The 27955-nt window shown below is 73.2% G+C and overlaps 1 protein-coding gene across 4 annotated transcripts; it reads right to left on the bottom strand.

Moving 5' to 3' along the window:
- Positions 1-127: 127 nt before the first annotated feature.
- On the bottom strand, positions 128-27955 carry KCNH2 (potassium voltage-gated channel subfamily H member 2). Of its 4 annotated transcripts, none has more exons than XM_075042849.1 (16): positions 27772-27955; positions 26719-26949; positions 20034-20198; positions 19349-19789; positions 18274-18488; positions 6745-7170; positions 6151-6305; positions 5918-6003; positions 4470-4669; positions 4128-4380; positions 3796-3989; positions 3369-3468; positions 3013-3291; positions 2369-2555; positions 2041-2212; positions 128-1650 (listed from the first exon to the last, which is right to left on the bottom strand). In XM_075042849.1, exons 1-16 carry the CDS (start codon positions 27845-27847, stop codon positions 1456-1458), a joined length of 3375 nt encoding a protein of 1124 aa, XP_074898950.1. In that variant the 5' UTR covers positions 27848-27955; the 3' UTR covers positions 128-1455. The 4 variants fall into 4 exon arrangements, with proteins under 4 accessions (XP_074898950.1, XP_074898958.1, XP_074898940.1 ...); XM_075042857.1 differs by having other exon boundaries at positions 5918-6000; XM_075042839.1 differs by having other exon boundaries at positions 5918-6305.

The following is a 27955-nucleotide window of genomic DNA, read 5'->3' as shown; positions in this document are numbered from 1 at the left end:
TCACCCCCCCACGCCCCATGGGAGGGTGCCCCCGTCCCTTCCCTCCCATGAGGTCTCGTCCCCCCTCCCCACGGCACCGTCCCGGGAACCGCCACGGTGGCACAGCTCTGCCGTGGCCCCATCCCGCAGCGCAGCCGCACACAGAGCCGGGGTGTCTGTCCGGTTTATTGGGGAGGGGGGCAGGCGGGGGGCACCTACCGCAGAAGGCGACATGCAGGGCTGTGTGAAACGGCACGTCGGGCACACGCGGTGCCCGGCTACGGATGACGGCACGAACACGGCACACGCTACCAGGAGCCGGCGGGCGAGCGGATGGGTGGGCGGGAGCCCCACGGCCCCCAGCCCTACCCGCGCCCCCTCCCCACCGGGGCATCCCCCTCCCTGTGCGTGGGGTGGCACCGGGGGCTGGGACGATGCTGGGGGGCTGCACCCCCCTGCCCCGTGCCACCAGCTATGTGGGGAGAGCGGCCGGGGGGGCCCCCAGGCTGGGGGGGATCCGGGGGAACTGGGGGGCACCAGTGGCTGGCAAGGGGGGCACGCGGCGGGCGTGGGGAGGGGTCACCCCCCGGACACACAGTGCTGCCCCACGGGCACACCGACATCGCCGCCGGCAGGGCCACCCACAACCCACCCACAACCGGGACAAGGACAGGGACACGGCTTGGGGGGGGGGGTGCCACGCACCCGCCACGCACTCCGCCCCGCGCTGCGGCTCAGCGCACACGGGTGTGCACACGCTCACACACGCGTGCCACGGCGGGCGGGAAGCGTGGCTGGGGTGGACGTACATACACAGGCACGCATGGGCATAGCCTGTCTGTCCCGAGAGAGCAGCCTGGGGGTCCTGGCTCAGCAGGAGCCCCCCCGAGACACACACGGCATCCCGGGGCGCTGGACACGAGTACACACACACACACACACGTGCACGCGCACACACACACACGGACAGGGCGAGTGCAGGCAGGCAGACCCGCAGCACATGGAGACACGCACGACACGCACACACACGCATGCACACCCCTGCGCAGCCCCCACCACGCTCCCCCCGCCACGCTGCCAGCCCCGGCGTCCCTGGAGGGGGGGGTCTGGCCGTGGGGCAGCATGGCCCCGGCCGGCCGGGGGTCTGGCTGGGGAAGGGGCTGCAGCACTACAAGGAGGAAGAGGAGGAGGAGGAAGGGGAGGCGAAGAGCAGCACACGTTTGACAGTCCTGCCAGCCGAGCCCTGGAAGCGCCAGCACGGCGGCAGGGCGGGGGGCCTGGCCCCCCGGGTTAGGCCAGCTAACGTGGGGGTGCCGAGGGGCTCCCGCCGCTCCCCCCCCGCAAGCTGCCGGCGGCGGGAGGGATTGTCCGTGGGGGACGGCGGCCTGGAGCCCACCGGCCCGGCCAGCGTCCTGGGGACGGGGGTCCCGCGTCCCGTCACGCCGGGGGGTCCCGGCCCCGTCCCTGCCCTGCCCATTAACTCCCGGGGTCGGAGCAGTGTCTATGGAGGGTCTGTGTGTCCGGCGCGCCGGCCAGCTGTCCGGGCAGGGAGAGGCGTCGCGGCGGGGCGGCCGCCGGCTCCACCAGCAGCACCACGTCTGGCGGCGGGGGCGGCTCATCGCGGGGGTCCGGGGCATGTGGCAGCTCCAGCGGCACCGGATAGCTGGGAACCTGCGGGAAGAAGGGCAGCCAGCATCACCGCCGCGCCAGGGGCAGCCGGGGATGGAACAAGGGGCTCGGTGTGCCACCCACCCGGCTCCGGGCTGCACTGGGTGGCACAGGAGGGGGGCTGCCCCAAGCTTGGGGGGCTCAGGACTGACCCCAACCCTCGCTGGGGCTGGAGGATGGGGTGACGGGGCACAGGAGGGGTCTGCCCCAAGTCTGGAGGCTCGGAGGCGACCCCAGCTTGCAGTGGGGCTGGAGGATGGGGAGCTGGGCTACCCCAAACCTGGGGGGGCTCAGGAGTGACCCCAACCCACAGTGGGGCTGGAAGACAGGGCAATGGGGCATGGGAGAGCGACTGCCCCAAACTTGGGGGTCTGGGGAGCGGGCTGGGCTCACCTGAGAGAGCGGCTGAATGGGGGTGATGGGGAGGACGGGCTGCAGGGGACACGGGGGGCCGGGGGGCTGGTGGGGGGACGAGACCGTGCTGTAGGCGGGCGGCACCAGCGCGGCCTGACGCTGCAGCAGCTGCATGATGGAGCTGATGTCCGCAGCCATGCGGGTCTCCAGCCTGCGGACAGACACGCGTCGGGGTGTGTGCAGGGCACTGCGCGCTGCAGGGCAGCACGACCCCATGGGAGCCCCCTAGTCGCCCGTTGGGGGCGACTGGGGGGCTCCCATGGGGTCGTGCTGCCCCTGCTAAGCCCCCCCTGCCCTCCCCAGGTACCTGTTAAGCTGCTTCTGGAGCAGGTCGAGGCGCGTCTCCACCTCGGAGCGCTGGCGGCGGCTCATGGACGGCAGAGGGATGCTGAGGGCGGCGTGAGCCGGGATGGTGCAGCGAGGCAGCTCCTGGTACTGCCGCCCCCGGCTCTCCCCCCAGAAACTGAAGATGTTGGAGACCCCCGAGAAGGCTCCTGTAAAGGCAAGGAGGGAAAACATCAGTGTCCTTAGGGTGTCCCAGCAGGCATGGAGCAGGGATGCAAAGGGAAGGCATCCCAGCAGGCACGGAGCAGGGATGCAAAGGGAAGGCATCCCAGCAGGCACGGAGCAGGGATGCAAAGGGAAGGCATCCCAGCAGGCATGGAGCAGGGATGCAAAGGGAAGGCATCCCAGCAGGCACGGAGCAGGGATGCACCCCAGCAGGCACGGAGGCTCCCCCCCAGATGGCAAGGGGATGCAAAAGCAGAGAGGGTGCAGGGGCAGAGGCTGCAGGGGACGGTGAAGAACACGGGACAGGGATCTGGGGGGCAGGTGGAGCAACGGGGATGGGGGTTCAGGAGCTGCTGGGGGGGTCTGCAGAACCCTGAGCAGGGAGGAGAGGAATGGGGGACCCCGCCACCCCGTCCCGAGCCCCTTCATCCCCATCCCCACCTGAGAGGGGGTTGCACATGTCGCCACCCTTGCGCTCCTCGGCCTCGGCAGGCGCGGGCGCCTCGCTGCCCGTGCGGGCGCTGCGGAAGGGGGAGAGCGCGGTGGCCCCCGGTCCGGGCGCGGGGGGCTCATCCTCATCGCTGGAGGGGGAGCTGGAGGGGGAGCTGGAATGGCAGGGCTCCCACTCGGCCGGCCCGCGCGGTGCCCCGGGCGCCTGGCAGCTCCGGCCCGGCCGCAGCGCCTTCTGCCCGCTCCGCAGCTCCCCGGCGTTGGCGGCATCTGTGGGGGGACAGGTCCTGGGTCACCACGGCCCCTTGGGGCCTGGACCCCCCCCACCCCCGGACCCGCGACCTCACCTTTCTCCGTGCGCCGGCGGAAGGAGAGCTTGCGCTTGCGCAGGCGGTTGAAGCCGCTGTCCAGTTCGTCGCTGCCCGGGGAGCCGGGGATCATGTTGGTCTGCGGGGAGACGGGGGATGAGACTGGGGGGGCTGCCAGATCCCGCACTCCAAGCTGGCAGGGACTGGGGGCAGCGGGGAGCTGCATGGGCGGCATGTGGTGCCAGCGTCAGGGCGATGTTGGGGGGCTTTTGGTGCAGCGCCCTCCCACCCAGCCAGACGATGCTGGGGGGCATCCCATGGTGACTGTCCCTCGTCCCTGAGTATCCCCTGTGCCCAGCCCCCCCTAGCTTGCTCGGGACCCTCCCCAGGCTCAGCAGAACGGGTGTTTCCCCCGCGGTCCATGCTCCCCCCGCCCCAGCCCATGCCCCCCACCGCAGCCCCTCACATCGCGCAGGTTGAAGGTGATCTCCAGGCTGGACCAGAAGTGGTCGGAGAACTCGGGGTACATGTCCAGCACCTCCAGCAGGTCCTCGCGGTGGATCTTGTGCAAGTCGCAGTAGGTCAGCGCTCGCACGTCCGCGTTGGACTTCCCCGGCCGCGCGTACAGGTTCAGCGGCTCCCCGAAGATGTCGTTCTTCCCTGGGGGGGGGGGTGGCAGCGTGAGAAGGAGGTGTCAGCCCATGGGGCACGGCGGCAGGGCCCCGGCTGCCCGCTGCGCCCAGGGCTGGAGGGGTCCCGTCCCCCCCAGCCCCGGCGCCGGGTCCCCGGGGAGCTCACCCAGGATGGCCACCACCACGTCCCCGCGCAGGATCTCGATGGAGCCGCGGGAGATGAAGTAGAGGGCGGTGAGGACGTCCCCGGCGTGCACCAGCGTGTCCCCGGGGGGAGCGTGCGTGGTCTTGAACTTCATGGCCAGGGCGCGCAGGCAGCCCTTGGTGGCCCCCTTGAAGGGCTTGCAGTTCTGCAGCAGGCTGCGGTTGAGGTGCAGGCAGATGTCTGCCTGCAGGCACTCGGGGAAGCCCTTCAGCACCTGCGGGACACGGCGGGGGGGGGTTTGTCACGACACTGGGGGAACTGGGGGGACCGCAGAGGGGGCCGTGCTGCCAGCCGGCTGCTCACCGCGTTCATGTCGATGCCGTTGGTGTAGGACCAGGCGTGCTGGAAGTATTCCTCCAGGCGCTGGCGCAGCGGGTTGGGGATCTGGTGGAAGCGGATGAACTCGCGGACACGCAGCATCTGGGTGTGGTAGCGCGCGGTGCCCGAGTACAGGCGCTGGATGATGGCCGACACGTTCCCGAAGATGCTGGCGTACATCAGGGCTGTGGCGGGGCGAGCAGGGTGAGGGGGGGCCCCTGGCACCGCTCCCCCCAGACCCCCCCCACCACGGGGGCTGACGGTGCGGGGCACCAACCTCCGCTGGCGCGACCCCCCCCCCCGCCGCGGGGAGCCCTGCACGCGTGCGTGAGCGCACCCCCAGCCCCGCCGTGCATCCGTCGTACCCCCTCCTCCAGCCTGGCAGGCACGGAGGGGTCCCGCTGGGCTCCCCCCAGAAATGGGGCTTCCGCACCCGCACTCACCGTCGCGCGCACACGCGCACCCGCGAACGCGCCCGCGCACCCGCACGGGCCTGCGGGAGCACGGCGAGCTCGCGGAGCCGTGCACGACTGGCCCATGCGCATCCAGAGCTGCCTCACGGGCGTGCTCCGGCTCGTCGCACGCTCACACGCGCACAGGCACAGCGGTGTGTGCTCACGTGCATGCATGCTTACACCCGTGCATGCTCACACCCACGTGCATGTGCATGTTCTATCACACACATACATGCCCACACACACGTGCATGCTCACACACGTGCTCACGGGTACTCATGTCCACTCATGCATGCTCACACACACACATGCATGCTCACACATACATGCTGACACTCGCATGCATACTCCTCCACACACATGCACGCTCGCACACACACATGCTCACACATGCACTTACACACGGTTGCTCACAGATGTATGCTCACACAGATGCATGCCCACACACACATGTACACCCACACACATGCACACATGTCCATACATGCACATGCATGTTCACACACACACCCCTACACTTACACACACTTGCACACATGCATGCTCTCACACACATGCACACTCCCACGGTCGCTCACACATACACGTATGCTCACACAGACGCATGCATGCCCACACACATCCACGCATGCTCACACACACACGTACACCCACAGACATGCACACATGCCCACACGTGCACATGCATGCTCACACATACACGTATGCCTGCACACATGCTCACATGCGTGTGCACACACACATATGCTCACAGACACATGCACGCCCACACACACGCATGCTCACACACACGTGCACGCTCACACACACATGCTCACATGCAGACCTGTGCACGCACACACACACGCACGCTCACGCCCACGCCCAGGCTCGCACGCAGACCCGTGCGGGCGCCCTCCGCGCCGGCGGGGGCCGAGCGGGACCCCCCCCACGCCCCCCGGCGAGCCCCCGCGTCGGGCGCACGCCGGGGGCACTCACAGCCGATGAGCATGACGCAGATGGAGAAGATCTTCTCGGAGTTGGTGTTGGGGGAGACGTTGCCGAAGCCGACGCTGGTCAGGCTGCTGAAGGTGAAGTAGAGCGCGGTGACGTACTTGTCCTTGATGGTGGGGCCGTAGAGGGGGTTGCTGGCGTTGAGGGGCTTGCCGATCTGGTCGCCCAGGGAGTGGAGCCAGCCGATGCGCTGCCCCTCCACGTTGCCGATGGCGTACCAGATGCAGGCCAGCCAGTGGGCGATGAGGGCGAAGGTGCACATCAGGAGGAAGAGCACGGCCGCCCCGTACTCCGAGTAGCGGTCCAGCTTGCGGGCCACCCGCACCAGGCGCAGCAGCCGCGCCGTCTTCAGCAGCCCGATCAGGGTGGTGGTCTGCAGGGGAGGGGGCCGGGCGGGGGTCACCGAGGGCTGGGGAACCCCGGTCTCCCCGCGGGCAAGGGCGGCCCTGCGCCCCCCCGGCAGAGACCCCCCCCAAAAGCGCAGGACCAGGCAGAGCGGGCAGCAGCCGAGCCCAGCCCTCCCAGTGCTCCCCTCCGCTGCCGCACTGGCCCCCGGTTTGGGCACCCCCAGCCCCGCCGGCGCAGGGTACCGGGGCCCGTCCTGCCCCAGGACCCCGTGCACGCCCCGGCCCCTCGCCCCGCTTCAGGCTCAGGCGCCCCCAGCGCTGCCCCCGGGGCGAAGACCCACACAGCACCGTGGGCACCCAGCCCTGGGGCACGTGCGGGACCCCCGGGCATCACCCCGCGGGAGGACCCGGCACCGAAATACCACCCAGCACGGCACCGCGGCACCCCAGCGGGGCGGCAGGTACCTCCTCAGAGCCGGAGCCGAAGATGAGCAGGTCAAAGGGGATGGCGGCGACCATGTCGATGAGGAACCAGCCCTTGAAGTAGTGGATGGCGATCTTGGCGGGGTGGCTGACCACCTCCTCGTTGGAGTTGACGTAGGTGGTGCGGAAGTTGATGAGGATGTCGATGATGAACATGATGTCCACGATGAGGTCGACCACGTTGAGGGGGCTGCAGGAGTAGCCGCAGTTGCTGCGCTGGGCCTCCTCTTGGTCGTTGAGCAGGAAGGCGGCCGAGTAAGGGGTGAAAATGGCCGTGTAGATGACCAGCAGCAGGATGAGCCAGTCCCACACCGCCTTGAAGGGGCTGTAGTGCAGGATGGTCCATTTGTGGATGCGCGGCGCCTGCAGCTTGTACTCCGGGAGGACGTCGGCGCCCAGCGACAGCACCTGGGCGGGCGGGCGGGGGGTCAGCTCCTGCAACCCCCCCGCCGCCCCGTGGGGCTGAGCCCCCCAGCCCCCCGTCCCCCAGCAGGGGCTGTCCCCGCCAGCCGCAGGCAGGGCATCCCTGGGCTGGGGGCTGCTCCGGCGGGTCTCGTCCGCCCGAGGATGCTCTGGGGCACGGTGGGACCCCGGAGCTGGCGATGAGGGGTGCGGGGGGGACGGCTGGCGGGCACGGCCGGGAAAAAGCCGCCCCACACGGCAGAGCTGCCCCACGAGCCCCCTCCTGCCCCACAGACGCCACCGGGGTGCAGTTCCCACTGCGAACGCTCGCACCCCCCCAGCACAGACACGCCGCTGCCCTCGGCCGAGGCGCTTCCCCGCGTCCCCCCCTTGCCCGTGCCGCCCCCGAAGCGGCAGCAGCCGCCCCAGAGCTCTGCCCCGGCTCCCCGGCAGCGCTGAGCTCTGCTCCAGCGGGACCCCGGCGCAGCTGCTGCCAAACCAGGGCCGGCAGCCCCGGAGGCACACGGTGACGCAGCTGGGGGCTGGCATGGGCCCCCCGGCCTGTCCCTGTGCCAGGCCAGCCGGGCACAAGTGCCACGGAGCCCCCGCCGCCCCCACGCACCGTGGGGCTGGGTTTGTGGGGCCAGGGGCTGCTCCTAGCCGGGTCCCTGCCCTGCTCACGGAGTGGGACCCCAGCAGCGGGCGCAGCGGGGCGCAGTGGGGCGCAGTGGGGCGCAGCGAGCTCGACTCTGCCTGCTGAAAGTGACACCCCCCCCCCATCCTTCCCCAGGCAGGGCTGGGCAGGCAGCACCCATGGAAATGAGGGCTGGCATGCAAACGCAGCTGCAGGGTGTTTACATATGGGGGGGCTCAGCCCCTCCAGGTGCTGCCTTGGCAGCCCCCAGGCATCTCCCAGCCCCCAGCACTGACCCCCCCCCGCATCCCACAGGGCTGCTGCTCACCCCCACCCTGTCGCGCACATGTGTGTGCACCCACACGTGTGCAGACACGCACACACATGTGCCCGCACACACACACACACACACACACACAGCCTGAGCGTGAGAGTCCAGGGGGCACGGCCGTGCCCCGGCAGCTGCGCCCGTCTGTCCCGGCCGCCTGGCACGGGGATTAGATGTACTGGGCGCGGGATGGGGGGCACCGGCTATAAATAGGGACCGGGCGAGCGGGTGCCGTGGGGCAGAGGGGCCCTGTGGTGGGGAGAAGGTGCCAAGGCCGGGCAGCCCCACAGCGCAGAGCCAGGCTGGGCACGGCACCGGCCCCACGGCACCCACTCAGAGCGGCTGCGGGGCTCGGTCAGCCCCGGGGCTGGTGGCCGCCGGCCACCTCCGGCAGCTCCGCACGGAGCCCCAGCTACCGGAGGGCAGGGACGGGAGCCGGGGCGATGCCAACCGCAGAGCACCGCGCAGCAGGACACCCGGCACGGCCCTGCCCGGCCAAGGGGGCGCAGCCTGGGAGCGCGACCCTGGAGGTCCCGGCGGGGGTCCCTCCCCACGCTGCCCCCGCACCGCCACCGAGGGGGCCGTCACCCCGCGCAGCCTCAAGGCGCGCGCGAGATGCGCCAGGACCGACCCGCAGCCCCTGCCCACTGCCCCACCGCGGCCAGGGCCCACGGCCCCCGCGCCCACCCGGGACGTGCCGAGCCACCCGTGCCCGGCGGCGGCGGAGCTCTTACCCGCCGGCCGCACCACGGCAGCTGCGCCGCCAGAGCAAGAGAGCGTGACGGGGGCACAGCCACCCCTGGGCCCCGTCCGGCCCCCCAGCCCCGCGGGGTGCACGGCTGTCGGGGGGGGCTGGGAAGGGCTCCCCAGGCCGTGCCGCCCGTGGGGGCTGCGGGCGCGTGCCGAGCCCGGGGCAGAGCGAGAGGCGGCTTTACGTAACCACCCCAAACCCGGAGCCGGCGGCAGCCGGGGGGGACGGAGCCCGAGCCCAGCTGCGGCCACCGCCAGGACACGGGACCCCCGGGGCGGGTACGGCACCCGGACCCTCCTGCCACCCGCGTGGCAGCGCCCACCGCCCCTCCCCGGCACAGCCCCGCGGGCATGGCCGTGCTGGACCCCCCGCCCCGGGGGGCTGCCCGGCCACGGCACCGGCTGCCAGCAGGTGCCGGGGCCAGGCGGGGCGGGAGAGCGGCGGTACCGGTACCTTCTCCTCCTGGCTCTGCCCCGCGGCGCGGGCCGTGTCGCTGTCAAGGCACAGGCAGGTGCCGCAGAGGGAGATGCCGGGCATGGGTCCTGCTCCGGCCCGGGGAGGGGCGGCGGGGGGGCCCGGCAACTCCTGGAGCAGCTGCAGGAGCGACGCCAGCATCCTCACGGCCGCCCGCGGGGCCAGGCCAAGCCCATGGCGTGCCGGCGGCACTCACCCCCCGCCGCCCGCCCACCGGTGGCACCGGGGACGCGGCCCCCCGCCGACAGACCCCGCACCCATCCCGCCGCCCCCGCCGGCACCCGCCGCCCCTCCGGCCCGGCCGAGCGCGGCAGCCGGGCACCCCTCGGCGGGACGGCGTCGGCGAGAGCGGCGGCGCGGCGGGAGCCACGCACCACCGGCAGCCGAGAGAAAAATTATTGGGGCGGAAATTTTTCCCAGCCTGCTCCGCTCCCGCCGCCACAGCCAGGGCTGTGCCCCCCCCGCCAGGCCCCCGCCCGCCCCTTAACCCCTCCGACACTCGGGGCGCCCGGCGGCCTGGCGTGGCGTGGCGCAGCACGTGGCAGCACGCCGAAGGGCTTGGCGTGGCTCGGTGCCACGGCACGGCCTGGGGCCTCCGCAGCGGGGAGCCCGGTGCAGCCGCAGGTGGCCACGGGCAGCGGGGCGGGCAGCAGCTGCCCCGGCGCGGCACGAGGTGGGACGCATCCCGACCCCGTCGGCACCCTTTTGGCCGTCCGGGCACTGCGCTGGTGCTGGCACCTCCGCTTGCGGGGGGACACACGCGGCCCAGCCCCACGGCGGTGAGCAGGACGTCACGGTGTGCGTGCGCGCCACGAGCGCACCATGAGCACGCCGCGAGCACGCCACAAACGCTCGTACACCTGCGTGGTCCTCACAGGCTGGGGAACGCTGCTCCCGTCCTGCTGGCTCAGCCAAAACGTCCCTCCCCGCTGCCACCACTCCTGCCTTGGGACACGGGGCAGCAGGGGACGTCCCCGGGGGGGACACGTAGCCCCCATCACCCCCCGTCACCAGGTGCCAGCGGCCTCGGTGGCCTTATGGGGTGCGTGCCGTGCCCAGGGCAGAGCCTGGGGAAGCGGCGCGGCGGTGTGGGAACAGCCGTGCTGACACCGCGGCAGAGCCGGGGATGCGCGGTGACAGCGCCGGGGATGCGCCGCGGTTCCCCTCAGCCCTGACTCACCCGCTGCCGCCCACGCGCAGGGGTTTCCCGCTGGCACCCGCGTCCCCACACGCCGCGTGACGGGGAGGGAGGAGGCCACACGCGTGGCACGCGCGGTGGGTGGTCTCGGCAGCGCCGGCACGGGGGGCTGCCTGCCGAAATGCCGCGGGGGCTGTTTGTACACCCCTTCCCGGGGGGGGCTGCGCCCCGAGCATCCCCCGTGTGTCCCAAACGTGCCACCCCCGGGCAAGGGGGGTGACAGGTGCCGCGGGGGCACACAGGGTCACGCTGCTGCGGGGTCATACAGGGTCACGGGTACCCCGGGGACACACGGGGTCGGGGTACCGGGGGGGCACAGGCGGCGAGGATGCTGCAGACACACGAGGCCAGGGATACGGCGGGGACACAGGCACCGTGGGACAGAGCCCCCCCCCCCGCGAGCTCCAGCACCCCGCAGGGCAGGTGGGGGCCCCATGGGGGTCCCGGCCACGCACCCCAGCCCCGGGACCCCACGGTGGCCCCGTCCCAGCTGCCCCTTTAAGCGGCAGCTCTGCCAGCCCGGCTCCATTTTTAGCCGGGACAGGGGGGGCAGTGGAGGGGGGGGCCGGGGGGGGTGGAACAGCGCGGGGGGGGGCGGCTCCAGCAACCAGCCGGCTCCTGCCTCTAAAATTAACGCAGCTGCTGCGCCAAATTGGGACAAATCCCTGCCTGCAGCGCGGGCAGCGCGGGCAGCGTGGGCAGGTGCCCCGGGCCCCAGCAGTGCTGCACGCTGCCCCCCCCAAGGGCCCCGGATCCCCCAGCTCTGCGCCCACCCTCAGCCTGGCGCGACCCACCCTGTCCGGGACACCCGGTGTCCCCCCTGGCCCCTCGCCCACCCATAGTCCCTGCGTGGGGCTGGGGGCAGGCCGGGCCCCCCCCCCGGGGGGCCGAATGGTGGCAGAGGGTCCCAGGGCCTGCGGAAGCCCCTGAGCGCGGGGTGCGGGCTGGGGGGGCTGGAGGCAGGAGGGTCTGGCCGTGCACGGGGGGAGACCCCGGACCCCCAGGGATCCCCTGCCACCGGGGCACCACGAACCCCAGCACGCGCCGACTACCCAGACCCCACGGGCACGGGGCGGGGGCAGGCTGGACCCCAGGGGGCTGCACAAACCCTGCACCCGCATCCCACCCGGACTACCCCCCCGCCGTGACCCCCTGTTTGGGGAAGCCTCAGCCCTGCAGGCAGCTGAGAACACACAGCTGGAGGGCAAGGTGGAAGAGCCCCCGTCAACCCCATGGATACAGCCCATCAGTCCCCCCAAAAACAGATCCCCCCACCACGTGGCCCCATCCCAGCCCCGAGGCCCTGCAGACTCCTGGGGCAGCCCCCAGAGCCCCCAGTCCCTGGGGCTGCACAGCCGGGGGGGGACAGCCCTGGCACCCCCACCTCCTGGTGCCAGCCCCCACCCCTCACAGCCCCGGGCACAGCCAGGGACCCCCAGCATCGCAGGGGGACAGTGGCACCCTGTGGGGCTCCAACAGCCTGCCCCGGCCCCGCATGTCACCCAGCTGCGTCAGTCCAGGGACACCCCCCCGCGCTGTATCTGGGGGGGCAGCACCCGGCACAACCCCCACTACTGCACCACTGCAGAGGACGGCCCCCCCGCCCCGTGCCACCCAGCCGTGGGGACAGCCCCCCGTGCCACACAGGGCTTGGGGGTGGCGTGGCAAGGGGCTGGGGACTCCCCACACATGTGCCCGGCACAAGCGGCACAGCTCTGGCCAGCACAGCCACACGTCCCGGTGCCCGGCACCATCGCAGACCCGCACCCATCACAGGAGCACCCGACCCCCCGGCTGGCGCAGACCCTCAGCCCAGACCTCGCGCCTGTGCCTGACATGTGGTGACATCCCGGCCCCCCCGGCCACGGGCAGCCGCGCCGGCCCGGCAGGGCGTGATGCCACGCCAGCGATGCCGGCAGGCAGCGGGACCGCTCGCGGCGACACAACACCTATCAGTCACGGTGACACAGATAGCGGCGGTGCCGACACTCGGCGACACATACACCGCCCCGGCGCAGGCACGCGGCACCTCGCGCTCACGGTGACACGTACGCCGACACCTGCTGTGACACTGGCACCCGACACCCAGCCCGCACACCCGGAGACACCCGGCGCGGCACCTGCCGTGACCCAGACACCCGCGCCCACGGGGCACAGCCCCCTCGCTGCCGCAAATACCCCGACCCGCGGCCAGGGGCCACCCCCACCCACCCTCCAGCAACCCCCAGCCACTGCCATCCGGCACCATGGGTGCACCGGCACCCTGCCGTGACCCACCACGCCGGTACCCTGACACCCCCTGCCCCAGCAGCCTGCTGCCCACAGCGCTGCCAGGCCTGCGCTAACACCAGCGCTTGCCGTGACGCCGTGCACCCGTGGTGAAACCGCCTGGCACCGAGACCAGGCGGGTGCCGACACACCAGCAGCCTCGGCCTTGAGCGCAGACCCTACCCCACGCAGGAACCCACGGACCCCCAACACACACACTGACGGACACCCCGAACCAGACACCCAGCACCCACACACCAGCAACAACACCGGCACCCAGCACCTTGCAAGTACCCAACAGCCACAGCCACCCAACGCCAGCACTGGCAGGTACCCAACATCTGCCCAGGCACAGCACACCAGTGCCGGCACAGGCACCCAACACCGGCACTGGCAGGTACCAAACGCTCGCCCAGGTACGCCACACCAGCGCCGACACGGACACACAACACCAGCACCGGCAGACACCCAACACCCGCCCAGGCACCCCCCACCAGCAGGTTTCCAGCAGCCTCCGGGACACCCAACACCAGAACACCAACATCCACTGTGCACTGACCCCAGCATCCGCGGTACCAAACACAGCAGCACTGCCCAGCGCCGGCAGCACCCATGCCAGCGCTGACGGGGGACTCGGCACCCTCGGGGACACCCAAAGCAGGACAGCCACCGACACCCACGGCCCGGCGGTGCCAAGGGTGCCCCACAGCCGCAGCAGACACCAGAAGCGCAGGCGCCCAACACCAGCCATGACAGCCCTGTCACCCTCGCAGGTGCCGGTGTCGGTGTCACCCAACACGCTCTCCGCTGTGGCAGGCACTGACCGCCGGTGAGGCACCGGCACAGCCAGTCGCAGAGGTGCCCGGCCGCCCCAGCAGTGTGCGTGGCAGGCGCTGCAGCAGTGGGGACACCCCGACACCCAACTGTCCCCACTTTGGCGGCGGTGGCCGGTACTCACAGCATTGAGCTGCGGCAGCGGTGCGGCTCCCTCGGCACCCCCCGACATGGACGCCGGGGACGGGCGGCCACCCCGGGCCGGGAGGCGATGCAGGCACCCGCTGCCGACAGCACGGCGGCAGCACCAACACCCTGTGGTGCCGGTGGCAGGGTGGGGTGACGAGTCCCGTGACGGGGTGACGTCCCCGTGGGGCGGCGCGCCGGCCCCAACACCCGACCCCCACCCGCTGACGCAGACGCCGAGATGCCCCAGTGCTGACCCACGCCACCCCACGCCCCGGCCGCCGCAGCCCCACCGCCGTGCCACACCGTCGTGCCGCAAGCCACCGTTGAAGGGACAGCCATGGGGACCACCTGGAGACACGGCACCCGTCGCAACCTCCTGATGCCGCCCCGGCCGGCAGCACCTCGCCGAACAGCCGTGCGTCAGCTCCCCTCGCCACGGCCGTGGTCACGGCCACGAGCCCGGCCGTGGCACCGGGCAGGTGGCAGGGTGCCCGTGGGTGGCCGATGCCCCACGCCGCCCCGGCTCACGGCACCCACGGCGTTCGGCTGGAGCCCAGTCGACGTGGCGGCTCCCGGCTCTCCAGCCCCACCGGCCGCAGACACCGGGGGATGCTCAGCCCCCCGCAGCGGTGCCCCCCCCCCGGCTGTGCCGCCCCGAGGGGCTCCAGCCCAGCGTGGGAGCGGCCCGGGGACCCCACGTCCACTCGCGGCGGGACCGGCCGCGGGCGCCCGTTCCCTCCGCGGGGGGGGCACGGCCCCCCCGCCCCCGCCGCGACCCTCCGCTAAGCCAGAGCCGTGCCCGGGGGCCGGGGGGGGGGAGCTCCGGGGCTGCGGGCGCCGTCGGGGCGGGGGGGCTGCCCGGGGCGGGCACGGCGGGAGGAACACCCCCCCCCCCCCGCCCAGGGACCCCCCCCGGCCCCCCCCCCCCCCCCGCCCCCGTACCTCCTGGGCCACCAGGCTGGAGATGCGGACGGCGCGGCGGACGCGGCCGCTCTTGCGGTCCCCGTCGGGGCGGTCGCCGCTGTCGCGCCGCGCCGGGGCCATGATCGCGCTCAGCGGGGGGAGCCCCGCGCCGCCCCCCCGCCGCCCCCCATCCCGGCACAGCCGAGCCCAGCCCGGCACTGACCCGAGCTGGCGGCAGATGGAGCGGGGCGGCCGCCCCCCCCCCCCGCCCCCCCCGCCCCCCCCGCCGCCGCCCGCCTCCGCCGGTCCCGCTCCCCGCCCGGCAGCCGCCCGCCCCCACCCCGGCCCCGGCTCCAGCCTCCGCCACTCCCCGCGGGCCCGTCACGCCGCGGGGAGGGACCGGGAACACCCCCCGGGGGGAAACTGAGGCACGGCGGGGGTGGGGGTGGGGGAGCGGGGGCTGCCGCCAATCCCGGGGGCCCGGCTGCCAGCCCCCTGCCCGGCCCTGGCAGCTGCCGCCTGCAGACCCCCGTCCCCCGAGGGACCCCCCGAGCCCCCGCGATGGGGCCGAGGGGGCTCCTTGGCCGCCACCGGCAGCCCCGGGGCTGATTCACGGCACGGCCGGTTCCCGGTGTCCCTGGCTGCCGCCCAGCCCTGGCAGCGAGACCCCGCTGCGCCTGCCCGGCGCCTCTGCCCGCACCCCCGCCGCGGGGCGACCCTGGGGTGCAGCGTCCTCGCCCACTGGGCACCAGTGGGGCCGGGGCTCAGTGGGACCCGCTTCGCCAAGCGGGGCCTTCCCCACGCCCCCCGCCCTTACGCCCACCCACCATCAACAGCCGGCGAGCCCCCCCGGCGCGCAGCAGCTCCCGGTGACACCCCCTCCCAGCCAGCCGCACCGCGGGGCACCCACCAGCCCTGAGCGGGGCTGGGGCTCCCCACAGACGTGCCCGGCTCAGCCCCCCCAGCCCCCACTGCACCACGGCGGGCAGCGGCAACCTGCTCCCCCACCACGCCGTGCCGGAGACCAGCTCCCGGCGGGTCACTCACAGCCAGCGTGGTGCCGGCAGCGCCCAGCCCCAGCTCCACCCTGCCCTGCCGTGGGCAGGGGTCCCTGCCGGAGCAGGCTGGGGGTCCCCAGGGCTGCCACGAGCCGCCGGGATGCCGCAGCACCCATCCCTGCGCGGCAGCGGGGCCTCGTGCCTCCCCAGCCGCATTGCCCGGCGCCAGCCACCGGGCCTGGGCACGCCGGGCCTCGTCCCCATCCCGGCCCTGGCTAACCACACTGCGCCAGCCTGGCGGACCGGCAGGCCCGAGAGCGCGGTGACCTTGACGGGAGCTGCGGGAGCGGGCGGCACGCGGGCTCCTTTGGCTGCCGTCACTGCGGATGATTCATGGTGCCGCTGCCTGGAAGCCCTGGCTCCCCCCGGCACCAGCGGCCTGGTGGCTCACCGCACCTGGCTGGGGCTGCCCCACAACCCGCTCGCGGCGTCCTGAGCTCAGCAGCCATCCCCACGCCGCCCGACGGCTGCTCACGCCCACGCGCGCCCCGTGCCACGCCGGCACGCGGTCCGCCACGCCGGTACACAGTGTACCCTGGCTCTGCCCCGGTCCAGCCGCGGCAGGCACGCGCCGGGCAGCGGGTGCCTCGGCGGGGACCCCCATCCCGTCCCGGGGAGGCAACGGGTGCTCCCACCCCCGGTAACCCGGCACGGCCGGGGCACGCCTGAGCCCCCCGCCCCGGCACCACGGGGCAGGGCCAGCCCTGGCGAGGGCAGCCGCGTCCCCCCCGTCCACCGGGCACCGCGTGGCGATGGCAGCTGTGGGCAGGAGGGAATGACCGAGGCGCCGTGCAGGCAGCTGCCTGCCCGCACAGCAGCAGCCGCCACAGCATCGGAATTAATTACACAGCAAAGGCAATCAGGATGCTTGGCTCGTTAGCGTGCTGGAGAGGAACAGGGAAGGCCAGCCAGCGCATTGCAAGGCGTGGGGAGAGAGGTTTTGGGGGGGGGCCAGCCCTGCGGGGCCGGTGCCCCCCACCCCACAGAGGGGTCCCCAGCCCCACAGAGGGTCCCACGGCTTCTCCGGCACCTGGCAAAGGGAGCGGGGCTGGGTGCCCACCCCGGTGCTCCCGGGAGAGGAGCCCCAGGAGCAGGGCACGGAGCAGCCTGTGGGAGCGGGGGGGTCCCACATGGGGCCCCCCTCACGTGTGCGAGCAGACGCGTGGCAGGGGTGGGGGGGCCGGGGCTGCTCAGGGACTGGGAGCGCAGGCAGATGCACCCGGGCAGCTCCATCCCATGCCAGCTGCCGGGGTCCCTGGGGAGAAGTGATGGCGCGGGGCTGCACCGGGGGGGCTTGGGGACAAGGCAGAGGGGACGGCGAGAGAACCCTCTCCCCGTCCCCTCTGTCTTGTCCCCAACCCCCCCGTGGCAGCCCTCCCGGCAGGGACGGATGGGGGTCTTGGGAGCCCACCGGCCCCTGGCAGCCTTCAGTTCATTAGCAGGAGTCAGAATCAGGGTGTAATTAAGCAGCAGCCGCCGCCTGCTCCCTGCAGCCAGATGGCAGTTACACAACGTGCCAAGGATTAGCCGCTACCGCCAGCCCCCCGGCACCCCGGGCACAGCAAGCCGGGGGCCCGGAGCAGCCTACCGTAACACGGGGGCTTGCGCCTGTGCTGGGACGGAGCCGGGGCAGAGGGTCACCACAGTCTGGGGGGGTCTCTGCCCTGCGCTCCCCACTGGGAATCCCCCAGGGACCCTATGGGGTCCGTCCCAGCCGCGTGCCACCCAGCCGTGGCACCCATCCCCATGCCCCGGCACAGGGAGCGCCGCAGCCAGGACCACCCCGGCCAATCTCCCCGAGGAAAGTGACAGGGACCCTCCTGATCCCACGGGGTGGGGGACAACGGCCACACCGCACAGCCAGCGACAACCCGCGCCTCACCTGCCCTGGCGCGCCCCGCTCGAGCCGGTCCCACCGGCACCCTGCCAGGCAGGGGCACCCCAGGCCCCCAGCCATGCCCTCAGCCCCCTCCCGCAGCCCCCAGCCCCTCACAGCACCTCCCTGCGAGCCCCAGCACTGTCCTGCACACTCCGGCATCACCCTGTGAGCTCCAAGCATCGTCCTGTGAGCTCCAGTACCTCCCAGTGAGCTCTGGCATCATCCCGCAAGCTCCAACATCCTGCACGCTCCAGCATCGCCCTGCAAGCTCCAGCATCATCCGGCAAGCTCAGCACCTCCCTGCGAGCTCCAGCACCTCCCTGCGAGCTCCAGCATCATCATCCCATGAGCTCCAGCATCGCCCTGCGAGCTCCAGCATCATCATCCCATGAGCTCCAGCATCGCCCTGCGAGCTCCAGCATCATCCCGCAAGCTCCAGCACCTCCCTGTGAGCTCCAGCATCGCCCTAGCATCATCCCGCAAGCTCCAGCATCATCACACGAGCTCCAGCGCTTCCTTGCGAGCTCTGGCAGCCAGCTGCCATGCAGAGCATCCTCCGGGCTCTGGCCATGCCCTGAGCACTGCTCGGCCACCTCCGGCACCACCCGGCCGCCTCCGTCGGCCGGCGGCGTGGTGGGCGCCCGTGGGCTCACCTGGGTGACCTTCTCGGTGACGTTGTGGGTGCGGTCCTTCAGCTTGGTGGGGGCGATGATCTCCTTCTCGCCGGGCGGCGCGGCCAGGAAGGCGTCCGCCTTGAAGTCCACGAAGTTGAGGGTGATCTGGGGGATCTTGCTGATGGCCCGGTAGCGCATCAGGTCCGAGTCGGAGGTGGAGTTCAGCAGGGCGCTCCGGACGTTGTTCATGGCCCCTGGGCAGGGGGACCGTCACCACGGGGGGGCCGCGGCCCCGCTGTCCCCCGGGGTGGGGGTCCCACGGCAGCCGAGGAGAGCCCTGGGGGGGGCGGGGGGGGGGCCCACAGCAGGCGAGGGTTGCGGGCAGCCCTGGGGCAGGGAGCACCCCTAGCCAGGCGCTGCAGGACCGCAGCCCGCCAGCCTGCTATCGTTTACCGTTAATGTAATTATTTTCCCCTTCCCTAATGTGCTTAGCCGGATTGGGGGTTAACGAGGCAATTGCTGCCGCTCCGGCGCTGCGAGGGGATCAGGGGCTGCGGCAGGTGGGGCTGGGCGCTGCCGGGGGGGCAGGGGGCTGCGGGACGGGCTGGGGGTGTAAGGCCCCCGCCTGGGATGGGCTGGAGGGGGGAGTTGAGCCCCCCAGCCCTGTGCGGTGGAGCTGGGCAGGGGGTGCGTACCAGGCAGCCGGGCAGAGCAGCCGCACCAGGGTGGCCACGGGTTCCCTGTCAGGCGGGGGGGGCTTGGCGCTGTGCGGGGGGCTCGGTGCCACGTGGGGGGCTCAGGGCTGCCCTGGCCCACCCCGCGCCGGGTGACGGGGGGAGGCCCACCAGGTGCCGAAGCCGCCGGCAGCGTGGAACATTACAGCGATGAGGAGCCTGACAGTGACGAGTGCTGTGGTGGCCCCGTGCCGGCACTGCTGCCTCCGGCTGCGGCTGACAGCTGCCCCGGCAACCTGCGCGCCAGGAGACGGCCCTGGCCCTAACGAGCTGCCAGCCCCAATGACTTCACCCCATGGCCGCGCACCGCGCCGGGGCGAGAAGCTGCGGGTGCCGGCACTGGTGCGTGCAACGCTCGCGGTGTGCCGGCGGCGCCGTACCGGTGCTGGAGCCGCGGTGCATGCTGGCGCCGGTGCTGGCGTGGCGGTTGTGGCAGCGCTTCTCGCCCTCGCCCTTCATGGTCTCGATGTCGTCGACGGAGGAGGCGCGGCGCACGCTGTGGACGCTCTCGCGGGAGCGGCTGCGCGCCAGGCTGCAGTTGGAGAAGGCGGCGTGCAGGGCCAGGCGGTCGGCGCGCGGCGAGGAGTGGGTGATGGGCGGCTCGGGGGGGCCGTCCCCCATCAGCGCCGCCTGGTCCTCGGGCTGGGCCCCCCCCGGGCAGCTGGGGTCCAGCGAGGAGGTGGCCTCCTCGGGGCCAGACTCGCTGCTCTGCTTGGAGAAGTCGACGACGACGGCGTCAGGCGGCTCCTGCGGCAGCGACTGCTTGCTGCCCGCCAGCGCCAGCAGCGCCGGCAGCTTCAGCCTGAAGGACTTGCTGCGCCCTGGATAGAGGAAGGGGCAGGATCGGGGTCGGGCGCTGCCCGCCGGCAGCCGGGGCACCCGCTGCCCTCACCACGTGCCACGCGGCACGGCTCTTTCGGCAGGGCCCGGCACCTGGGACGCGCGGTCTCCAGGAGCGGGGTCAGCGTGGCCCCGGAGGGACCCGGTGCCACACCTGGCGTGGCGGTGCCAGCACAAGTCCCCCCCGGCCATGCCCTGTGCCCCGCGCCCCGGCACCAGCCCTACCTGCGGGGAACCAGTTGGCGGGGGTGACCCAGTGGTTGGTGTCCTTGTCGGGCGAGCCCGGGCGCTCCTTTTCCATCACCACCTCGAAGTTCAGGATGAACATGATGACGGCCCCATCCTCGTTCTTCACCGGCACCACGTCCACCAGGCACAGGAAGCAGCTGCCTGCAGAAGGGGGCTCAGCACCACGGCGGCACGGGCCCCCCATCCCTGCTGGGCACCCCCCTCCTGCCCCCCCACCCTGTGGGGCAAGAACTTGCTGACTCAGCAGGGTGCCAGCCCAGTGCAGCTGCATCATGGGGGGAAACTGAGGCACGAGAGGGTGGGAGGGGCCCAGTTTCCCCAACACCCCCCAAAATGCCCCAGGGACCACACGGGGTGACAGGCAGAAGCCATGGAGGGGGGGCAGCACTGGGGGCAGTCAGGGTGCCGGGCCAGGCTTAAGCCGCTCAGAACTTGTTAACAGCTGCAGCGTTAATCCTGCTGTTGCAGCTGGGAGCTCAGCTGGGCTGGGGGGGGCCGGGGGCAGCCCGGGGTAACCTCTCCTGCGTAGGGATGGGGCAGCATCCTGCACCCCCCAGCACCCTGCCGTGGGGCCAGCCGCAGCCAGCGCTCCTCGCCCTGTGGGGGTCCCCATCCACCCCGGGGGCTGATGGGGGGGTGTCTCTGCAGCCCCCCCACCACACAGCAACCCCAGCCCCTCCCCGGCACCTGCAACGGCTGCAGCAGGACACGGAACGGGGGACAAGTGTGTGACGCCAGGGCGCTGCACCATCCCCACCCCGCTCCCCTGAGCCGCAGCCCCTGCTGCACCCCCACACGGCATCCCCCCCCAGCAGCGGGCCCGGAAGCTTGTGCCAGGGAGCCCGGCACAGTGGCCGCCGGCTGGCACCGGCACCGGCACCGGCCCCAACCCGGCATGGGGAATCCCTGCCCGCACGCGGGGCTGCGGGCAGGGGGCCAGCGCAGCAGGAGGCGTGCGGCACGACACAGCGCGGTATGGCACGGCACGGCGCCGCACGCCACAGGCCGCGGCGGGGTCCTCGCCTGGGCCGCCCGCTGCGGGGGGATTAGCGGCACCAACACATGGCCGCCCCGCGCCGCCGGCAGCTTTGCTTCATCCTCGCCCACCCGGTCCCCGGCTCCCGCGGGAAATCCTAATCGCCCTGATCCCCTCGGCCCCCGGGACGCGCGCCAGCACCGGCACCGGGTGCCCCCGGTCCTCCCACCCGCGGCTGCCCCGTCCCGCTGCCGCCCACCGGGGTCAGACCCCCGGGCGGGGACGGTGGCGGGACCCCCCACGCCGGCCGCACGCACCTCACCTTGCTGCTGGCGGGGCCTCCGGGCGGGGGGGTCAGGGTCCCACGGCACCTGCCCCACGCGCCCCCGGGGCGGCAGGCACGCGGACCCCCACCCCACGTGGGCCAGGAAAGCGCGGGGGGGGGCCCGAGCCCCGCCGTGGTCTCGGCCACCCCAGGTCACAAAGGGAACCCCCCCCGGTGTACGGGTCCCCCCACCCCCCGGCCACCCCCCCCGGCACCGCCGCCGAGCTCAGGGGCTGCGGCCCTTGGCACCGCTGCAGCCGCCGCGCCGGCTTTATGCCTAAATATGGCTGCGGGCAGCAGCCGCCGGCGCCGCGGGACGGCCACGCCACGCCACGCCACGCCACGCCATGCCACGCGCTCCAGGGTCCCGGTCCGGCCTCTGTGGCCGCCAGCCAGCCCCGGGCCATCCCCTGCCACCGGGCTGCCCGCGGGGAAACGGGGTGTGGGGCTTTGGGGACAGGACCGTTTCGGGGCGCAGGGGGGATGCGGGATGCCCTGGTGGGGTGCAGGGCTCAGGGCACCGAAACACCGGACCCACCCGTGCCAGGTACCGGCCTGGGGGAGAGGTGGGGGCTGCGCTAAGTTCCCTGCCCTGCACAGCGTCCCCCGGCCCCCACAGCATCCCCCCGCATCACCCAGCCCCGCAGCCGTCACCCCCTCACCCTGTCCCCCCCTCACCGGCTGTGCCACCCCCCCGGTTGTGCCCCCCCCGCCGCCAGCGCCCTGCTCAGCCCGGGACAGGCCCCGCACCAGGGGCTGCACCAACTGGCTGCCCCCCGCCCCAGCAGAACTGGGGGCTCCTGCACCCCCCCCCCAACCCTCGGGGACCCCAGCTACGAGCGACAGGGACCGAATGTGCCCCACGGGGAAGGGAGGGGGGCAGCCCCCCTGCTCAGGGTGCGCCCTGCACCACAAACCCCCACCCCACGCACTCCGTCCCCGCTCCCCCCCCACTCTGCACCCCCAGCACCCCCCGCACCCCCACTCCAAACTCCCACCCCCCCAGCCCCGCTCCGGCCGGGGCTGCGCTGCTCCCCGCGACCGCCGGGGGGCAGCACCGGGACCCTCGCACCGGCCCCGCCGCGCCGGGACCCCCGCACCACCCAGCCCACCCCATCCCCACACCCCACCCTGCACCCCACTGCCCCGGGCACCCCACGCGCCCCACACCCCCGCCGCCCGCCCCACCACCCCGCACCCCGCAGCGCGCCGTGCACCCCCACATTGCGCAGCACACGCTCCGCACCCTGCACCCCCGCACCCTGCACCCCCGCACCGCGCCACGCACCCCCACGCTGCGCACCTCACCCTGCAGCCTGCACGGCACCCTGCACCCCCCCAACCCTGCACCCCACGCCGCACACTCCGTACCCCACCGGGCACCCCACGGCACAGCTTAGCCTGCACCGAGCACCCTCAGCTGCACAGCACCCACTGTGCCGTGCCGCAGGACCCCCCCCTGCTCTGCACCCCGGTGCTGTGACCAGAGGGCCGGCCAGTTACCCCAGACACGTCACCGCTCCCCCACGCTGCCCCACACAAACCCCACTGGGATCCCCGTCCCACGCTGTCCCGGGCATGGGGTCCCCCCAGGACACCCCCACCCCCCCCTCTCTGAGACTCCCCGTGCCGGCGTTGGCACGCCGTCTGCCACCCCTGCAGAGCCGAGACCACCGGCACCTGGCCCGGCTCCTGCACCGCGGCCAGGGCACGACCTCGCCCCGGCAGCCCCGGCAGTGCCGGTGGGAGCTGAGATGTCCCGATGCTCCTCACCAGCCCTCCCGGCCCGTGGCCACCGACCTGCCAGCACGGTGCCCACGGTGGGACTCGGCCAGGCTGGGGAAGCCCTGCCGGCACGGTGGGAGCGCCCACACCGAGACGTGCCGGCTCATGCTGGGCAGGCCGGGACTGGGGGCCCGATCCGGCTCCTTCGAGCCCTCGGCCCGGCTCCCAGCCCGTGCCGATGGCCAGGGACGCACGCGGCCGCAGCCGTCCCCGGCCCCAGGTAACCCCGAGGCCATGGGCAGTGGGGCGTCTCTGCCCCCTCCCTGGCCCCCTCCGTGCCGCAGACGCGGTGCAGCACCGCGGTGGCCGCCCTGGTGAGCCCAAGGCTGTCCCTCCAGGGACACGGCTCCCCCACAGCTGCCGTGACCTTCCGGCGTCCCCGGCAGCGCCAAGGCTGTATAAACAACGTCGCTCAAAACTAATGGCTGCAGCAGCGGCTGGCGGCGCGGCGGGGCCCAGCCGGCTCCCCACAGAACCACACAACCGCAGCCCAGGGCCGTGCCGCGGCAGGCTGTACGGGTGCTGCCGGGGCAGAGGAGCGGGGTTCAGTGCCGCAGCACGACCGCGAGGGCACCCCATGGGGTGAGCGACGGCAGCCGCGCCAGGGATGCGCTGGGGCTGCCGGGGCCCAGCCGTGACGCCGGAGCCAGGGGCGGCGGGGTCCCTGCCCCGCGGTGTCTGGGGGTGTCCAGGTGCTCGGGGTCCCCTGGGGCCGCGGGTGGGACCCCTCGGGACCCCTCCTCCCGAGCACCCCTCGCCTGCTCTCGCAGCGCAGCCGGCAGCCCCCCCCGTGCTAGCCCCGCGGTGGCAGGCGGCACCGGCACGCTGCTGGCACAGAGCTGTGCCCGGCAGGGAGAGGGGACACCCGTGAGCAGCACCGCCACAGCCCTGGCAGTCAGGACCCACCACAACAGCCCCCGGGCACGGGGCAGGTCTGTGGATACAGGAAAACCCCATATCCTGGGGTCGGACACCGCCGGGGGGTCCCGCTGCCTCCAACGCTGCTCCTCACTGCTCCCCTGCCCCACGGTGCTCTGCCCCATGGGCAGGGGCAGCCAGTTCCCTGCAGAGCCCCCCCCCCCCGCCCAGGAGGTCTCAGCCACAGCAGGGAGGGTTAAGGAGCAGCTCCGGGGCCACTGCGTGCACCCGCTGCCGCCACCACCTATAAATATCCCATCGGAAACACCGCACTCCCCAGGGACGTGGCGCGGGCAGCGCTGCCGCAGCACCAGCCACCCCCGCCGGCACCCGCTGCCGCACACCCTGGGGTGCCCCCGCCAACCCATGGGCAGGGGAAGCCCCATCCCCACGCCAGGGCCAGGGTAGCTGGAGGGAGCTGCCCCCCCCTCCCCGGGTCAGCCCTGCCATCTGGGACAGAGCCAGGTCCTAGACTGGGCACCCCCCCCGCATGACCCCCAGGACCCCATACCCCTCCTCCCTACGGGTCCCACAGCAGCACCAAAGAGCCCAGGCTGGGGAGGGGGCTGGCAGGGGGCTGGGACCCCCTACGGTGCTCAGGGTGGGGTGGTGGGTGGCAGCTGTGTCATCCTGCTGTAGCACTGCCTTGGGAGCCTGGCCCCCCCAGGCTTAGTGCTGAGGGGGGGGCCGTGGGAGCATGAGTCAGGGGAAGACCCCCCTGTTGGCCCGAGGGCAGCAGCCCCCTGAGCAGCCCAGGACAGGGCCCAGGGCAGGGGGGCCCCGGGGACACAGACCCCATTCCCACCCTCTCCCCCCACAGGGGCTGGAGATGCAATGCCTCATCCCACCCAGGCTGGGAGGGGGGAGTGGGGGGCAGAGCACCCCCGGGGTCAGAGGCACCCCTGGGTTCCCCCGGGGCACTCAGGGCTGCCGGCTCAGCCTGCCTGCGCCAGTGCCGCCCAGAGCCAGCGCCGGAGGCACGAAGCGCAGGCAGCCGGCAGGCAGGAGCCGGTGATGGAGGGGGGATCCCAGCAAGGGCCTGGGCAGGAGCATGAGCCTCGTCCCCGTCTGCTGGCACACGGCAGCCAACAAGGGATGGGCAGGGTGATTAGCACAGCCTTAATGAGGACTCCTGCCTGAGCAGGGCTGCCCGCGCTGCTGGGAGGGAGCGGCCACGTGCTGCCTGCGCCCTGCCAGCCCACGGCGCCACGCACGGGTACAAAGGGCACCGGCACCAGATGCACCCGCCTTGCCGCCGTGGCCCCGGCTGCCAACCCTGGCTGTGCCAGGCACCGCGGCACGCGGCTGCCCAGGCAGCACCGCAGAGCGGCAGCCGTCTGCAGCAGGACAGAGCCAGGGCAGGGACCGGGGTCTCCCCCCACAATCCCCCCACCCCAGCTCAGTCCCTAGAGCCCCTGGCAGCTGCCCCAGCCCCAGCCGGACCCACCAGCGCTCCGTGCCCCAGAGGCCAGGCAGCACTGGGGAGCCGAAGCCGTCGTGGCTCCACGTGGCAGCTGCCGGCAGAGCCAGCGTGGGGCCGGCAGCTGGGAACCAGCTTTGTTTACTCTGCGCGCCGGAACTGGGGCCGGGTGCCGAGAGCTGGAGACAGCTGCCATGAGAGCCGGGACACCTGGTGCAGGCACCGGCAGAGCCGCAACATGGGACAGCCCCGGCACCGCCAACGCGGGGCTGCCGGTGCTGGCGCCAGCCCAGGCACCGCGGGGCCCAGCACCCACCTGCCCGCACAGTCACCCCGTGCAGGGACCCCTGGGACCGGCAGCGCTGGAGTGAGGTGGGGGAGACAGCACGGCCCTGGTGCCCAGCCTGGCCGATGACCCCCACGCATACCCCCACCGGGACGGCAGCACCATGACGCCCAACGCAGGCTCAAGCCCCATGGCCCCGAAAGCTCGCTCCGGGGCTGGTTACAGTGCAGCACCCGTGTCCTGCCCAGCCGTGGGGCAGCCGTGGGGCAGCTGGACCCACAGGACAGGGCAGGCTAAGTGGCTGCCGGCAGGGCAGGAGCCAGCCTGGGCCAGCAAAGCCACACAGCAGAGCAAAGGCAGGGCAGGATGGGGTCTGCCCCCCCCCCTTGCCCCCTTCCCGGCACTCAGACCACGCTGCCCCGAATCGTGGCTCCCCCACCGCTCCCCATCTCTCTGGCCTTGCTCCCAGGCAATGCAGTGCCTCTGCACCCCAAAGCACCACCCTGCTACAGTGCCCTGCCACAGATCACAGCACACTGTTCCCACCCCACAGCCCCAGCCCCATGGCCCGTGGCTTCCTGGGACCCCAGCCGGCAGCCCCCAGCACCATTGCCCTGCCAGGAGCCATAGCAGCAGCCGGGGAGGGCTGTGGACCACCGGCGGTGCCGGTGGGGCAGCACAAACCCCCACCCCTGGGGCCAGACGTGCTGCCCCGGCACTGCCCCTCAGCACGCAGGCAGCAGCCACGGGTGCCAGGCTCCCACCCACGCCGGCACCACGTGCCACCCACGACGCGGCGGGGCACGGCACGACTGATGGATGGGCACGGCGCAGCCGCCCGCCTCGGCGGGCCATTAACTCAAGGGTCTGTCTGCCCGTGATGGACGGCCGCCTTCGCCCCCGTGCAAATAACCGTCAATCTCCGCCGGCCACGGCGGCGCGGGTCCCTACCGTCCTTGCGGTAGAAGCAGATCTCCACCTTGCGCTCCTCGGCGCCCAGCAGCGCCTGGGCGATCTGGGCGGCGGCGCCGCGCTGGGTGCGGGGCCCGTGGAGGAAGTCGCAGGTGCTGGGCTTCTGCATCACCTCCGCCCGCGAGTACCCGCACAGCTGGCAGAAGCCGTCGTTGCAGTAGATCACCGCGCAGTTCTCCACCCGGGCGTTGGCGATGATGAACTTGCGGCCTGGGGGAGAGGGGATGATCAGCCCCGTGCCTCCCCACCAGCCCGGTGCCCCACAGGGAAGCTTCGCTCCGTCCATCCGTCCACCCGCGCGTCCATCCGCCCGCGGCTCTGGGCTCCCAGTGACCAAACACCCCGCAAGCCACCCCGCTCGCTCCCCGGGGAACCCCCCGAGCCGCCGCCGGCACCGGCACCGCGGGAACCCCACCAACCACCAGCCCACCCGGGCCAGACCAGCCCTCCCCAAGGCACGACGCTGCCGCGGCACCCCCGGCACGCAGCCTGTCCCCCGGTGTGGCGATGCCCTACAGCCCAGCCCCGTGGGGTGGCATCGCCCGCGTGCCGCCCCGCTGTCCCCACCGAGGACGCTCTGGGCCTGACCCCAGAAAGGCGCCGGGGCCCCCCGGCAGAGGGAAAACAGCATCTCCCTGCCAAAACCCGCCGCCTGCACGCCAGCTGCCGGGTGTCCGCCGCTGCCCGGCGTGGTGGGTCGGGGAGGCCGCGGGCTGGCCGGGATCCCTGCCGGCTGAGCGACGGCCGCGGCGCCCGAGCCGGCGGCCAAGGCCCCATCACCGCTGGCGCTCGACCCCCCTGGGGGACCGGGGGGACCCCACGGCACCCCGACACCGCGGCCCTGGGGCCGGGGGGGGGCCAGGGGAGGCGGTGGCACCGCTCTGCCGCGCTCGCCACCCGCGCCCCAAACCCACCCCGGAGCCACAGGCGCCCCCGCCACCCCCAGCCCCGGCCCCCGGCGGCACCGGCGCCCCGCCCCACCGCCACCCCCGGTCCCCGTGCCTCCCGCCGCCCCCCCCGGTGCCCACTCACTCTGCCCCTCGAACTTGCGGATGATGGTGTCCAGGAAGGTGTTCTGGGGGGCGACGTGCCCCCGCCGCACCGGCATGCTGCCCGGCCCATGGGGCAGCGCCGCCGCCCGCTCCGCTCCGCCGGGCCCCGGGGAAGGCGGGGGGGGCGCGGGGGGGGGAAGGCGGCCCCGCGCCGCGGGGGGTCC

Source organism: Buteo buteo, chromosome 2 (assembly GCF_964188355.1).
Source record: "Buteo buteo chromosome 2, bButBut1.hap1.1, whole genome shotgun sequence".
NCBI classification, from domain to species: Eukaryota; Metazoa; Chordata; class Aves; order Accipitriformes; family Accipitridae; genus Buteo; species Buteo buteo.
Note: the sequence above shows the minus strand (reverse complement) of the source record. Positions and strands in the feature narration are given on the sequence as shown.